We start from the raw sequence: 16,764 nt of genomic DNA, 5'->3' as shown, positions 1-16,764 counted from the left end.
CTGCAAAGTACGGTAGTACCTCTTTTTAGCCACACTTAGAGCTGTCGTGCAGAGAAATTCAAGATAATCCCCTTTATTTTGTTGATCTTAACAAGGAACCCTCAAATTTTATGCCACATGTACTGGGCTTGAAACAGATTAATCAGGAGGATGTGAATTTAGAATTCTTGTTTCGGAGGTAGAACTAATCCTTCCTAGCGCCTCCTTTTTGCTCATCCTCCGCCCTTCTTTTCCCCACCCCTTTCCTTTTCCAGTGCGGGAGTAACAGGGGGGAATTATAATACTTTAAGGTTTATAATGTTCTGCAAATACTGAAACCTCTTGTTGGAAAGTTCCTGAGGTAAAGGGAAACTACGATATCGACTATTTTTTGCAACCGTGAAAACTTTCAATTTCGAGAATAGTGAAAATACAGCAGTGGGCTAGCGTAGCCTCCAAGACTGCGCGTCTTCCCTCCCCCTTAATTTTTTCAACGCTACCCGCTGACTCAGATCCCCGCTCAGCAGCGGTCGGTAACCCCCAGGCCCAACACGCCCCCCGCCAGCTACCAGCCACCGGGAGCGCCCGCAGAAACGCACTCGGCCCCTCCTCCGCCAGGAGGCGTGACCCGGCGTGGAGGCGGGGCGCCACGCCCCCACGAGGGGGCGGGACGGCCTCCCAGCCACCCCCTCCCCTGAGGCGGGGGAGGGGTGCTGGCCCGGAGGGACGTCGTCCAGAAAGCCCGCCCTGGTTGGAGGGAATTTAGAAGAAACCAGGGCGGGAAGGAGGCGGAGTCTAGTTTCCCTGGTGACGGGTTGCCCGGCGGTCGCCTGGTAACCGGTCGCGGCGGTCCTGGGTGCGGCGGCTCTGGCGGCGGAGGCCGCGGAGGTCTGTGGGCCGGAGCCCACGCGGGGTGCTTTCCGCCTGCTTTGTGATGGCGGCCGCGGCCGCAGTGGTCACGCCGGCAGGTTTGGAGGATGGAGTGTCTCGGTCCCGCGGCGAAGGGTCAGGGGAGGTGGTCGTGGAGCGGGGGCCCGGCGCGGCCTACCACATGTTCGTGGTGATGGAAGACCTGGTGGAGAAGCTGAAGCTGCTCCACTACGAGGAGGAACTCCTCCGGAAGAGCAACCTGAAGCCCCCGTCCAGGTGGGTGCCCCCGTCTTCCAGCGCCTGGGTGCCGGCCGGACCCCGGGGAGCTGCCTCCTCTGGCCTTCTGGGGAACCTTGAACGCGAATTAGCGCTTGCCTCCATCTTCCTAGCCAGGAAAGGGCACTTCACCCCAAACTTGGCGACAGAGGCCACGGAGCTCACAGAGTTTAGCTTTGGTATTTTTTAGAGAGAGTAAAGTTTCAAAATCTCTGAAAGGACCGGAAGACGGCTTGGCTTTCTTAGTCTTTAAAGCACATACGCACCTCCACAAAACACAAACTGTTTTTTTCTGATTATAAAAGTTATAAAAGTACCTATTGTAGAGGACTCAGAAAAACACAAGTGAGTGTGTAGAAAATACTGATATTACCCATAATCGCATCCCCAAAGATGAATACTGTTATCATATTAGCTCTCTTTCTAGTTTTTGTTTTCCTCTGCTATAATTTGTCCCTACAACTGGTAACTGTGGGTACCTAGGACCTTGCTTGACTTTATATGAAGTTAGTAAACTTGTTGACTAATTGCTTTGGTTTAAAAGACTTCTACCTTTGCAATAAGTCCTCTCAGAAACTGAGAAGTGGAAAAGACAAATGACAACAATGGGAACTGTGTCTATCATACAACCTCAAGTTCTGCCCTTGTTGTGATGGGGAAAAGTCCGTTGTATCCTTAAGTCAGTGCCATTAGTTGTTGAGGGTCATGCACAGCTAGCACTTTTTTCTCACAATCAGTGTAGCTTAGGGACAGCCAGATGAATAAGTTAATACTTATATTTGTTTATTGGGTAAAATGCAATTTAGATTAAAAATCTGTAATACTTTCTTTTAATGACTATACCTTGGCTTAAATAATTTCCCTTGACAGTTTTTTTTTTTTTAAGATTTTTTTTATTTTTTATTTGACAGAGAGAGAGAGCACAAGCAGGGGGAGCGGCCGGCAGAGGGAGAGGGAGAAGCAGGCTCCCCGCTGAGCAGGGAGCCTGATGTGGGGCTGGATTCCAGGACCCCCAGATCATGATCCAAGCTGAAGGCAGACGCTTAACCATCTAAGCCACCCAGGCGCCCCTCCCTTGACAGTTTTTGTTTCAAAATCTTGAATTTTAAGATATGTAGGCTCTATGTAACCTGCCCATACTGCTAAGTCAGTCCCTAACAGGAGAAAAGTTAGAGGAAAGAGTAGTGTTGCTTGATCTATGATAGGAATTTTGGGATTAGGAGTTATTACTTCAATAAGTCATTAAGGATAGTATAAACAACCAACATTTTCTATGATAAAAATGCATTTTTTGTCCCCAAGTATATTTTTCAAACTAAAAGATAATGGCCTTAAGATTCTAGTGGTATAACCAGCAGGATATTTTGAATCATGGATTTGCGTGGCAATATCCTAATTTAATGGTTCCCAGACTGTGGTCATCAGACCAGCAGCAGCATCGCTTGGGAATTTATTAGAAGTGCAATGCCACAGGCCCTTTTCCAGGTATACTGCATCTGAAATTCTAGGGGTGGAGCCTAGAAATCTGTTTAACAAGCCTTTCCGGTGATTCTGATGCATGCTTAAGTTTGAGAACCACTGTCCTACATCTGGAGGATATGTCAGTATCCAGTTCTCTGTTCTGGAGTTGGTATCAGCCTGGAAGGAAAAGATGAGTTTTCAGCAGTTTTAGTGGGTACTTTGAAAGTGTTGTGAACATATACCTGGAACGACTTCCTGACCTTTTTCTTCCTAGCTGTTATCTTTCAGAACATTTGTACTACCCTGCAGGAAAAAGTTTGGGAAACATGAAAGAGTGGACTGCTGATTCTTATGAAAAATAGTTATAATAGCCATAAATACAATTATAAACTGCACATAAAATTAATAACTGCACATAAAACAAAGATCTTTGATCAAACTGACTTGAATATTATTAGCAAGTTTTATTCTTAACCTATTTAAGTGTAAATCATATACTGATCTTCGTAGGACTGTTTTTAGTAGGCTAGGGATTTAGCAAAAGTCAACAAATGTTTGTTAGACTGTGGATGTGATTCTCAGTGGTTCTTAATCCTGGTACCTTAAAACAATCTTGGAAGCTTTTGAAACATAGTTGTACTGGGGCTTTACTCCCAGAAGTTCTGATTTAATTCATAAGGGAAGAAGCAATGTTTGGTCCAGTAGCAATAGTTTGACGAGCTCCGTCAGGTGCTTCAAATATGCAGCCAAGATGAGAACAACTGTTTAACATACTTGATAGGTTAGGAACAGTATGTAAAGATACCAGTGACACTGTAAAAATGCATAGTGAATAATCATTAAAGTCTTCTTTTAAACTCTGAAATTCTCTTGATTCCCAATTACCATTTTCAAGAGGTACTCTCTTGTTCATTATTCCTGACATATGAATGATATTGGCAAAAGTTGTACATGATCGGTTTTTTAACATGCCCTGCATGTAGTGGGTGTAAGATCTTTGATCTAATATTTTGTGTATAGTAGCAATTGCTCTAGTCATGTTGATTAAAAACTTTAATATGAGTGTTTTGGATTACCAGAAACTTCAGAGTGAATTATAAATGCCTTTAGATTTTAAAGCCATTAAAAAAAAAAAAAGTTCTTTAGCAATTTTGGACTTAGCCCCTTTAGTTACTATAGACTTGCTGCAATATTTTATATTCTATCCTCCCCACTTTGTTTTGAAACAGACACTATTTCGCACTGCCTACCAACCCTGGTGAACAGTTCTACATGTTTTGCACTCTTGCTGCTTGGTTGATTAACAGAGCAGGACGCCCCTTTGAGCAACCTCAAGAATATGATGACCCTAATGCAACTATATCTAACATATTATCTGAGCTTCGATCATTTGTAAGTGTAAACAACTCTCTTCTTTCAGAATATTGTCAAGTTATGAATTTTAATACTGGTTATTCAATGTAGATGCTACCCTTTTAGATGAATTTTCTGTGAATAACTATGTCTGTGCACACACATACATATATAAAATTATATCTGGATTTTTCAGATAAAACCTCATAATGGTTGATATTATAATATTAATGCTACTTCTAAAAATGTTCAGTGTACTCTTTATAGCCCAAAGTAATGTATTTTTTCTTAATCTTGTTATGTCTCAGAGGTAAATTTATGGATACTTAGTTCTCCTTCTAAAAAATGCTACTAGGAAGCTGAAACACTGTATTTTGAAAGGGAGCTTTGATTTAATATACCATGATAGCAGTTGTACTTTTCATTTCTGACTTTTCCTAGGGGACAAGCAGTAAGAATTTTTGGCACACATGTTATTAACTTTTGACAAGTGATTCACTCTGTCCCTCCTATGGTTGTTTAACGGTAGGATACCTAGCTAGTAGTTTTACTGGTTTTTTTCTTTCTACCCTAACAGGATCAATTACTTGTTCTGTCATGAGGTTATTGCCTTTCAATTTGATACCTTTGACAATAAAACGTCTTCATTTGCCTTTAGTTTTTTTATGTATCAGTGGATTGAAAGATGGATTTCTAAGAAGTAATATAATTACAGTTATTTTAAATCCTATTTGAAAAGTAGAGAAGTGATACATTTATTCAGCAGTACTTTGCTTAAAATACTTTGACATTTGGAATATAAATAACAAGTAATACCCTGTTTATCTTTTGTATTTCAGGGCAGAACTGCAGATTTTCCTCCTTCAAAATTAAAGTCAGGTTATGGAGAACATGTATGCTATGTTCTTGACTGTTTAGCAGAGGAAGCATTAAAATATATTGGTTTCACCTGGAAAAGGTAAAAAATTACCCAGCCTTGCAATAGTAATTTTATGTGGATAGCTTTTTCCTCTATGGGTTTGGAGCTATTTAATTGAACTGACAAGAAATATTTCCTCTTGACTCTTCTAAACTGAAAATGCCACAGATGATTACAAATATCTGCCTAGACAAAATTGGAATATCTGGTATAGTCACAACCAGTTCTGATTTTATCATGCCCCTTCCTAGTTCAAATATATAATATTAAATGTTTAACTATAACTGAGTCTCTTAATGTAGGAAATTTCTTCAAGGTCTCTTTATTTATACACACAAAGATAGTATATACATGGGGGTAACTGATAGCTGTAGATTTAAGGAAAAAATGGAAATTAATATAAAACTTTAAATGGGATATTCTCTTTTGCTTATAGATACTGGGCAAGAAAAATAGCCACCTGAAGAAGCCACTTGACACTTTCTTAGGCATTGTTCATTGCTTCTTTCTCTGACCTGAGAGTGATTTGTTTATATTTCTATAATTGTATTTATCCCTTGGTATTAAAAACATTGGTTTACAGGTCTGGCTTTCTTGCAAGAAACTATGAACTCTTCATATGTACTGTATGGAAGTTAGCATAGCACTTTGTATATCATAGATGCTCAATAAATGTTGATCACATGGATAAGAGAATAAAATATTCAGAAACTGTCAATTTATATAAGATATAGTTAGGAAATACATAAATTTGGTTCTTTGAAGATTGGAATTATTGACCAGTTAGAGATTGTGGAAAGCATTATTTAGGTAAAACATGAGCAAGCAGTGCTTTGGGATGAGAAAAAATTTCCTTGGAAAGGTGTATATATTGTTCCCTGTTAATATCTTAATGTTTATTCAATTATATTCTCTTATAAATAATCTATTCCCTTATTAATAAGTACTTTAAAAAAATGTACTTGACTTAGGTCATCATCAACTTGAACCATATGAAATTACTGATATTCACCTATTATTGAACTAAAAAATGGCAATTTCATATGCTTCAACTTAAGTATTAACCACTTAATGCAATATAAGAAGTAACTATATGATTCACATTACTTCTTTATTAGACTCCAAGACAAGTTATGAAATGTGCTACTCCATTTTGGCATTTTTATTTATTTATTTTTAAAGATTTTATTTATTTATTTGAGAGAGAATGAAAGATAGAGAGCAGGAGAGGGAAGAGGGTCAGAGGGAGAAGCAGACTCCCCGCTGAGCAGGGAGCCCGATGTGGGACTCGATCCCGGGACTCCAGGATCATGGCCTGAGCCGAAGGCAATCGCTTAACCAACTGAGCCACCCAGGCTCCCTGTTTGGCATTTTTAAATATTACTAAATTTATTGCCCAATGTGTTCTAAATTCACCAGAAGCCATTAGTATCTCGACCAATATTCAATTTTGTACTTCCTTTGTTTCTAGGCATATCTAATTTTTGACCATGCATTGTGATTTGGATAATTTATAAGGACCGTTAAAATACATAGGGAAGAATAAGGGGGAAAATATTGAAAGTAGGCATCAGGGGCGCCTGGATGATTCAGTCGGTTGGGCGGCTACCTTCGGTTCAGGCCATGATCCCAGGGTCCTGGGATTGAGCCCCGCATCGGGCTCCCTGGTCAGCGGAGAGCCTGCTTCTCCCTTTCCCTCTGCCTGCCACTCTGCCTACTTGTGCTCTCTATCTCTCTGTCAAATAAATAAATAAAAAATATCTTTAAAAAAAAGTAGGCATCAGATAATGTCAGCTACATAATGTATAAATTACATAGAAGTTACATATTTATAGATGATTATTTTATATATTAAATATGTCAGCACAAATCCTAGAACACTGCTTTTGAGATATTATCTAATTCTAATTAATAAAATAGAAGTTTATTTCTTAAGAAGATTGATTTGGTTCTCAGTACTTTCTTAGTATTAAATGTTGATTTTCATATTTTGTTAATCTGTCTGAGGTACAGAGTTTTAAATAAGTTTCTAGAAATAAACCTAAATACTTTCGGGTATTTTTAATATGGGAAATACATGTCATTAATCTTGCTGGAGAAATGGTCATTCAATACTTAGTGTTAGGACCACTGATTAGATTTTGGAAGTAAGAAAGCTGGAACCTGGGGCTCCTGGGTGGCTCAGTCAAGTGTCTGCCTTCGGCTCAGGTCATGATCCCAGGGTCCAGGGATCGAGCCCCGCATCGGGCTCCCTGCTCAGTGGGAAGCCTGCTTCTCCCTCTCCCACTCCCCCTGCTTGTGTTCCCTCTCTTGCTGTCTCTCTCTGTCAAATAAATAAATAAAATCTTAAAAAAAAAAAAAAAAGCTGGAACCCTTCTTATTCTATCAAAATAAATTTCAGATTGGTCAAAGATATAAATGTGAAAAATGAAACTATAGGAGTACTAAAAGGTCAAAGAGGGATGGGGTTGTGTCATGTGAAGGAAAAGCCATGTATATATGCTGCTAGGATCCACACAAGGAAAGGTTGCCAAGTCTATGTAATAAGAATTGTAACATTCCTGAATAGCCAAGATTATAGTGATAAACTAGGAAAAATATTTTTAACACAAGTTAGGCAAAGCATTAATTTTCTTAATATACAAAAGGGCAAAGGCCATAAATAGGCATTTCACTGAAAAAGAAACACCAATAACCAATTAAAACATGAAAAGAGGGGCACCTGGGTGGCTCAGTCAGTTAAGCGTCTGCCTTCGGCTCAGGTCATGATCCCAGGACCCTGGGATCGAGCCCCGCATCGGGCTCCCTGCTCCGCGGGAAGCCTGCTTCTCCCTCTCCCACTCCCCCTGCTTGTGTTCCTGCTCTAGCTATCTCTCTCTCTGTCAGATAAATAAATAAAATCTTTAAAAAAATAAAATAAATAAAACATGAAAAGATGTTCACTCACTCTCTTAAAGAAATGCAATTAAAATGAGATTTCTCACTTATATGATTGGCAAAGATTAAAGTTTGTTTGCAGTATTTGTGAACACATAGAAATAGAGTCGTTGTTGAGGGTGTAAATTAGGGTAACATTTTGGAAATTGGTTTTTGGTAACATACAGAAAAACAATATGTACAACATTGTTGACCCAGCTGTTATATAAATTTATTCTAAGTGATAGACATAATGATGAATGTACAAGGATGATCTCTGTAATACTGTTTAGTAAAAAAACTAGAAACCACCTCAGTGTTCAGCCTCAGTTTCTAATTAAATTAGTTATGGTGCTGTTCAGTAGAATACAGTGCAGGTATGGGAAAAAAAAGAGAAAAATGTATATGTACTTAAATGTGGTAAATTAGTAAGTGAAAAAGTATGTTGGATAATAATATGCATTGTATCATCCCAATTGTGTATATTTATTCTTTAAATTTGGAGATAGACATTTTTGCTTCTTTACATAGAAAGTTTCAAAAAGAACACATCAAACATGTAACCGTGATTATGGAAGGGGGGTTAAAAAAAGGACAAGATCTGGTGTAGAGGGGATTCTTTAAATTCACATTATACCTTTCTATCTTGCTAAAATGTTTTGTTCTTAACTCTCATCACATACTAAGCCTTGTTATTTTAGACCAACATACCCACTGGAAGAGTTAGAAGAAGAAACTGTCCCAGAAGATGATGCAGAATTAACATTAAATAAAGTGGATGAAGAATTTGTGGTATGTGTGCTGCTGAACTTTTTGTTTCTTTTTACCTTTGAATTCCTTTCCCCTCTCTTAATTCCCCCAGACTTCATTTTTAGGAAAATATTTCATTTCATTGTTTCTAGAGAAGAAAAGCTTTTAAATAGAGTACCAAGAATCAGTTGTTTAGACCTTTGGTTAATGCTCATGTTTTCTAATGATTGAAGTCTGAATTATAGCAGAGGTTCTTAAACTGTAGACAGGAAATAGTGGACTGCTAGTTATAAGAGTAAATATTTTATTAGCAACCATTCATGATTTGAAATAGGCCATAAATAATAAAGAACTTGAAAAAGAATAGTAGGGCTTAGGGTTAATATATTCTACTTCTTAAGAACACTTTTCATTTCTCAGGAACTCCTGTATGCTTCTAAAGTTAGGATAAGTACTACCCTTTAGGAATTTTTAAAAATACTTATAAATACCAACATTATTTAAATTGTTTGGCAGCATATGGGCCTTTACCATTCTTAACATTCCATTCATATTGTGAAACTAAATGATCAAGTCTCTATAACAGATTAAACTAGTAAAATGGTAGAGAAAAAGCACTTTCTCAGAACCAGAGATGGATTGACTGTGGTGTTTTAGGAAGTATACCTATGATCTGAAATTGAAATAGCAGGGGAAAAACCCCTTTTTTAAAGTGTATTTTATTGTCATAAGCCAATTACATTTTCCAAGTGAATTTTTAAATCATTAGATAAGGGGCGCCTGGGTGGCTTAGTCTGTTAAGCATCTGCCTTCGGCTCAGGTCATAATCTCAGGGTCCTGGGATTGAGCCCCGCATTGGGCTTCATGCTCAGCCAGGAGCCTGCTTCTCTCTTTCTCCCTCTGCTGCTCTCCCTGCTTGTACCTCTCTCTCAAATAAATAAATAAAATCTTTAAAAAGTAAATAAATAAATCATTAGATAATAAGTATATTCTATATTTCAGCTTAATTTATTTAAGCTATTATATGCCACAAAGAATCACTTCATTGTTTTTTAGCAAATGCTGAAACTAACCATTAAATAGACTATATCCTAATAGTGGAATATTATGTAGCCATTAAAATTATTTACAAAGAAATGTTAGTGATATAGGGATGATAATTTCTGCTGTACATAAACCCAAGTATGTAAAATACACAAAAAAGAAAAAATAATATGTTAACATTAGTTGTATATGGGTAGAAAGATTATGGATGATTATTTCCTTTTTTTAAAAGATTTTATTTATTTATTGGAGAGCGAGTAAGAGAGAGAGCGCACAAGCAGGAGAGGGAGCAGCAGACTCCCCACTGAGCAGGAAGCCCGACACGGGGCTCAGTCCTGGGATTCCAGGATTATGACCTGAGCTGAAGGCAGATGCTCATCCAACTGAGCCACCCAGGTGCCCCGATTATTTCCTTTTCTATGCTTCTTTGTGTTGTCAAAGTTTTTAACATGTATTTTATCAGCAGTATAAATATTTTAAGCCATAAATAGAAAAAAGCTGGTTCTGTTATTTACAGAAGGAAAAAGACCATTGTAAAACTAATCAATTTAAAAGATATCTTTTAAAAATATGATTACATTTTAAAAGTGAGGGTAAATATATGTTCATTCTTCTGCATGTGTTTTATTGAGCACCTTTTGGGCAAGACCCTGGTGGAACTGCATGTACAAAAGCTCTGAGTCAGGAAGGAGCTTAGCTTGATAAAGGAACTGAGAGAAGACCACTGGGGTCAGATTTCCTAAGTAAGGCGGGTGTATGCATGTGTGTGGTTTACGATTCACAGGAAAGATAGACCAGGTCCAGATCATTTTGGCCATTTTAAGGAGTTTTGACTTTATTCTTTGTGTAATAGATCTTTCCATTCAGGCTCAGGAAATGTTAAGTTCTCACATATTCCCGTCCGTTGACCTCATTTATTTTACTCAGGTATTTTCCTCATCTTCTCTTTTTAGTAACTTTATTAGTTAATGGTTTATCGATAGAAACCCGGTCCTAGTACATCAACATTTAGCTTCAGAGACATGACTCAAAACTTCCAGTCAGGGGAAAAAAAGTACAAAAACCTACTAGTCAGAAAGAAGACTCTATAGGGATGGAAACCAATTTTGCACTTTTTTTGTATCTCCAGGTTACTAGTGCAAAGTGGGTGTTCATTAAATATTGGACTCAAACTCAGCTGTCAGCAAATTGCTATGTAACTTTTAGAAATTATAGCTAATTTTTTTCTGAGAACCCTTTAAAATCCAAAGCAGCATCATTAGGTGTGTAAATTAGAGAAACAAACTAGGAAGCTGCCTCTTTGCATATTTTATCCCAACTGTAAGGTAAAGACTTTCTACTGTCATTAGACCAAACGGAAGGTCTTCCTCAAAGGGTTGTCTCTGAGGCTGCTGGTTCCCTTACTTAAAAAGTCTCTTGAATTTTTTCCTTTTCTTTCTTTCTTATTGTCATCATGTTATTTTGAGTAGCCCTCTGTTACCTCTTCATCCCTCTTGCTAAGGAGATGAGTGCCAAAAAGCATTTGGATTGTGGGATGTTACATTATTTTGTTGCCAGAGTTTGTGAGGTGGCTCAAGCATGGAAAAAATTATTTCTGACAGAGTAAAGTTCTGTTATAATCATCTAGAAGTTAGAATCCCTCAGATTTAGACTTGTCAAGTCAAGATAGGACACATTTGATAACTCTTAAAAAAAGATAAAAGAAGTATTGGTCACAAAACAATTTTTTCAACTGCTGTGTATAATCATACACTTAGTAATTGGCAGCTAGAGAATTAAGAGGGCACATAGTATATATTAGGCGAAGAAATGGTAGGAAATTGTTGAGTGTCTTCTATACTAATGAAATCAGAATCCTCTTAGTTTATTTTAAAACTTTTTTCTAAGTCTGTTTATATTTGAATTCCTTTTGAATGCTCTCTTAGTAATATTTAGTAACTTAAATCCTTTTTTGACTGCCTACTATTAAAGCTTTTTACCTATTAACATTTAATCCAGTACTAATTCAACAAATATTTATTGATTCCCTATGTAAACAGTACTGATTAGGTTATTGTAAAAGCATAATAAACTTGTCTCTTCTCCCATGGGCATTGAGTCATTGGGATTTCAATCATTTACTCTGGTTGTTAAGTAGGTCATCATCAATGCAAACACAGAATAAACTGAGCTGGATCTCAAAGGTGTGCATTCTGCATTTATGGTTAAGATTTAAGATGTAAACAGTCACATCAATTTTGTCTACACCTCTGTGCTCCACTGTCCCTCCTCCCTGAAAACGTAATGTAAAAAAATGTAAACATAAAATAAAGTCACTTGAGTGTATTTATACTCTGCATTTATATTGCTTCTTATTTTATAAAATCTTTCCAATTCCCCAAAGATTAGCATAGTTCTCATAGCTTACCTTAGTGTCCCCACCCCCAGAGTTTCAGAGTAGATCTGGGTGGGATAGAACCTTAGAATCTGCATCCTAACAAGCTCCCGGGTGATGCTGATGCTGATGCTGCAGATCTCAGAACCACATTTTGAGAACCACTGTCTTACATCCTTCTAAGTTTTTGAAGATAAGGGTTATCTTTGCAGTCTTCCATTGCAGCTTTGGAGAACTGTGCATGTGGAAGTGTCCACCAAATAACACACACTTACTGTTTTTTTTTTATTTTTTATTTTTTAAAGATTTTATTTATTTGAGAGAGAGAATGAGAGAGAGAGAAAGGTCAGAGGGAGAAGCAGGCTCCCTGCTGAGCAGGGAGCCCGATGTGGGACTCGATCCCGGGACTCCAGGATCATGACCTGAGCTGAAGGCAGTCGCTTAACCAACTGAGCCACCCAGGCGCCCTGTTTTGTTTTTTTTTTGAGGACCAAGTTCCATTCACTGTCTTACCATGTCCTTAAGTCTCTTGTTAAATTTGTTTCACCCACTATGTCACTTGTCACCACGAAGATCTTTGAAGAGAAAGGGGAGCTATTTTTTTTGTTCCACATGCTTTAGAACCTGCTCAGACTCCATTTTTGCTGTATATTGGGAAAGGGATTGCCTCTCAAAGGGTCACTTCTGACCCTACCCCCCATACCAGTTGGCCCAGGGATCAGGACCAGCTTGGAATCTACTCGAACCATCCTTTAAGATAGTTAATATCTAAGATACATGGTTAGTATCTTAAATATATATTTCATATCTTTAAATAGATTTAATATTTTAATATCTTTAAATAGTTTTAGGGGCCATGAGCCAAGCAGTACTAATGACTAATCTTACTAATTTATTAAACTTGATCATATAAGAGATGAGATGTCAAAAATATGCATTAATGGGATTGGTCCCTGGAGCAGGTGAAAATATTCTGTGTCTGTCAGAACCTCATTTTTGTCCGTTTTAGTCATGTTCTCAAAGTTGTCATTAACTCCTTCCATTATCTCTCTCTTTTAGATATGCCATTCTGCAGTGTTTCTTGTTTTATTCTTATGTTTATTTATCTCTAGTTTTACAGCAATGGCCCTTCCTTCTCCTGTTTTTTTCTTTTTTCAGTGACTATAAAAAGGCCCTATTTTAAAAGGTACCATCAAAACCTCAAAAAACAGATGAGCTGCTAATAACATTATGCCCTACTTTATGCACACCACTAGGCTTTTAAATACCCTCTCATGCATTAGTCTTTGTGTTGAGCTTAGTATATTATGCATGTAAAAACTTGGAAATACATTCTTTAAATTATAACTTTTTATAATTATTAACTTTTAAAACTCTTTTTTTCTAAGGAAGAGGAGACAGACAGTGAAGAAAACTTTATTGATCTCAACGTCTTAAAGGCCCAGACATATCGCTTGGTAAGTTACATGGGCTACGCACAGGACCAACAAGCAATCAGTACACTTGTTCTGCTGGAAATTGAAACAAGTAGAAACCATTGTTTGCCATTGTTTTGTGTGTCATGTGAAAAGTAGCTCTCAAAAAATTGTTTCCTATATATAAAATGTTACAATTGTAGCAAATATAAAAACCCAGAGGGACAAGTTGGAGGCCTCATGTCTGTACCATGGAAAATCAACACAGTGCTTCTCACATAAGCCGAAAATAATTTGACATTTTTTTATTATAGAAAGACATTATTTGATTTCAAGTTATTTTCCATTGTAATTGGCTAGCATTGAACGGTCTTGATTACAGGAAAATATTTAATTGGTTATTGTCTGAAATAAAATGGATTATTTTAAGACTGGTGTATGGATAGGTAGTTAGACATTGCTTTAGGTCAATGTTTGCTCTGTTTTAATTAGGAAATCTAGTCTATAAATGAGAACCCGCTCAATGAGATATTTTAAAAGTACAAGGGATTTTTGTATTTTCAATAAAGGGATACCTGTTGCTTGCTCAAAAAGGTATATAGAGAATATAATATTCTCATTTTCCCTTTGTTTTTCTTGTCTAAATTCTACAAACAAGTTTGGATATAGCTTTGGGCGCATATCATGAAGACTTCAGTGGCCATTCTATCCCAGGATGATCACTTCATTTATCATTTACTGCCTTAGTAATGTTAGTCAGCATTATTTGTTATTGTTAATGAAACATTTGTTGTTTTCTGCCCAACTTGAGATGCAATAAAACATAATGAGTAACATAGTAGCTAACTTGCCTGAATGTGTGAGTTGACTTTAATACGCTTAATACTTACTAGATGTCTGACCTTGGGCAGGTTTCCAAAAATTCTTGTGCCATATCTTCCTCATCTGTAAAATGAGTATAAAAATATTACCTTTTTCATATGGTTTTTAAAGATTAAAAGTGTTACTACATATAAAGCATTTATAATGATGTCTGGCACATAGAAAGTGCTCAATAAGTGTTGGCAAAAGCCAAAACCACATCTTCCCACATTCCCCCTCTCAAATCTGATTTGTATAAACTCCTTGATTATAGGAGATAACTGTCATTTTTTATAGTCTCCGTAGTGTAACACAGAAGATGCCCAATAAATAAATGTATTTTTATTGCTCAATTGAAATTTGAGAATATAATATAATCTGATACAGTATATCATTTTAAATCCAAACAGATAAACTCCAGTTGTAACAGTACATTTGCAAATCACTCTGTAGTTTTCTTTCTTTTTTTTTTTTTTTAAGATTTTATTTATTTGACAGAGAGAGACACAGTGAGAGAGGGAACGCAAGCAGGGGGAGCGGGAGAGGGAGAAGCAGGTTTCCTGCGGAGCAGGGAGCCCGATGTGGAGCTCGATCCCAGGACACTGAGACCATGACCTGAGCCGAAGGCAGACACTTAACAACTGAGCCACCCAGGCACCCCTCTGTAGTTTTCAAAGTACAGTTGACCCTTGAACAACATGGGTTTGAACCGCACAGGTGCACTTACACATGGATTTTTTTCCGATAAATACAATACTGGAAATGTATTTTCCTTATGATTTTTTTCAGTAACATTTTCTTTTGTCTTTATTGTAAGAATACAATATATAATACATATAGCATACAAAATATGTATTAATTAATCAGAAAGGCTTCCAGTCAATGGTAGGCTATTAGAAGTTAAGTTTTTGAAGGGCGCCTGGGTGGATCAGTCAATTGAGAGCATCTGACACTTGATTTTGACTCAGGTCATGATCTCGGGGTCATGAGAGTGAGCCCTACATTGGGCTCTGTGCTCAGTGGGAAGTCTTCTTGAGAGTCTCCCTCTCCTTCTTCCTCTGCCCACCCCCAACTTGCACATGCACACTCTCTCTCTCTCAAAAAAAATTTTTTTTAATTAAATAAGTTAAATTTTGGGGGAGTTAAAAGTTATATCCAGGTTTTCGGTTATTGGGGGTCCACACCCCTAACACCCACATTGCTCAAGGGTCAATTGTACTTTAAAACACATCCTTTACTGACCTTGTAAAGTATTTGGGTAGATGTTGTTATCTCCCTTTTACAGATACAAAAACTGAAATTTATAACCTTGGGACAATATACTCTTTTAAAAAACTTAATAAAACTACAGTAGCTGAATTTGAACTAAGTTTGCTCTAAACTTCAGCAGGGTAGGTATGGTTTGATTCCTATGTTAAGCAAGGATACTAGGGTGCTCAGTGTTCCTATATGTGTTGAAAATGACAGCAAAGTTCTCCTAAAGTATAAGGGAAGAAAACAAAAGAGATGAATATGCAGTTATTCTCAGAACAAAACTGTCATTTGTGTTATTTATTCTTCCATTGATGGTATAAATAGAGACCTCTAAAGGCCACCTGAGATTCCCTCTGGACAATGTAGTTTGAGAATTGGGAAGGACTTAAAGTAATTTAATTTGCCTCTACCACTACTCTTAAGTTCCTGTAGGTTCTGAATTCAATTTTTCACCTTAATTGAACTATGTAAGTTTTCCCCTACCTGTGCCTTTATAAATTTTCTAGGTATTAGATCCTTTGGACAAAGATTATATAACATAAACCCCTTTGAGCTAAGACTATATATGGTTGCGTTTTCACAAGAGGAAGAAGTCTGAACACCAGGTGTTTGTAGATGGTCAGCCGTGAAGTACTAATGAGGGAGAAAACCCTTTCATATTTTAAAAAATCTGGCAGGCTTATGGTGTTGCCCACTGAAGCCATCTGCCTGAGACAGCTGTATCTGACTCTAGCTTATGATGGCTTAGATTGCTCTTTCCCCAAGACAGAACTGCTATATAGGTTAGTAACATAGATTGAAGATTTTATGTTTCATGCAGCAGGTGGACTCACAATGCAGAGGAAATATTATTTTAGCAAAGTTGCATGCAATGAGTTTTTCACTAGAACAAAAATGTTATGTACGATCTAGGAAATTGATATACAAAATGTAGATGTGACTATGCCTCCCCAGCCATTTATGGATTACAGCAATCCCTCTCTACCTGTGGTTTTGAAACAACAGATGCTTCTCCAATCATTCTCTATTCTCTCACCTTGCTTTATTTTTCTTTACAGACCCTGGCAATGTATTAATGTCTATCATCTGTCTCAATTTCTATCTGTTGTCTATCTCAATCACTAGAATGCACTCTCCTCTAGAGTGGAAACTTTCTTCAGTACTTTTTCACTGGTGCCTGGTGTGTAGAAAGTGCTCAGTATTGAATAATATTGAATGAATACATGCTTAAATGAAGGCTATTTTATATAGGCAAGGTAAGTTTAATCTTCATAGAGAAAAGAATTGTTCAA

The 16,764-nt window shown here is 37.3% G+C and overlaps 1 protein-coding gene across 2 annotated transcripts in view; it reads left to right on the top strand.

The window, feature by feature from the left end:
• Positions 1 to 674: 674 nt before the first annotated feature.
• The window catches only part of IFT57 (intraflagellar transport 57), a 53,895-nt gene continuing 37,805 nt past the window's right edge, over positions 675 to 16,764 (top strand). Inside the window, exons 1-5 of one of the 2 annotated variants that reach the window (XR_012378255.1) lie at positions 675 to 1,125; positions 3,816 to 3,978; positions 4,779 to 4,897; positions 8,476 to 8,566; positions 13,331 to 13,399. Coding sequence is in view for 1 of the 2 variants with exons in the window: in XM_025873828.2 (XP_025729613.1) it covers positions 914 to 1,125; positions 3,816 to 3,978; positions 4,779 to 4,897; positions 8,476 to 8,566; positions 13,331 to 13,399 (654 nt within the window). In the remaining variant the exon portion in view is untranslated. The remainder of the gene's footprint in view (positions 1,126 to 3,815; positions 3,979 to 4,778; positions 4,898 to 8,475; positions 8,567 to 13,330; positions 13,400 to 16,764) is intronic. The other variant, XM_025873828.2, reaches the window with a different exon arrangement.

This window comes from Callorhinus ursinus, unplaced genomic scaffold (genome assembly GCF_003265705.2).
Source record: "Callorhinus ursinus isolate GAN/ISIS: 27379988/994484 unplaced genomic scaffold, GSC_fseal_2.0 scaffold1, whole genome shotgun sequence".
NCBI classification, from domain to species: domain Eukaryota; kingdom Metazoa; phylum Chordata; class Mammalia; order Carnivora; family Otariidae; genus Callorhinus; species Callorhinus ursinus.
This window is presented reverse-complemented; position numbering and strand designations above follow the sequence as displayed.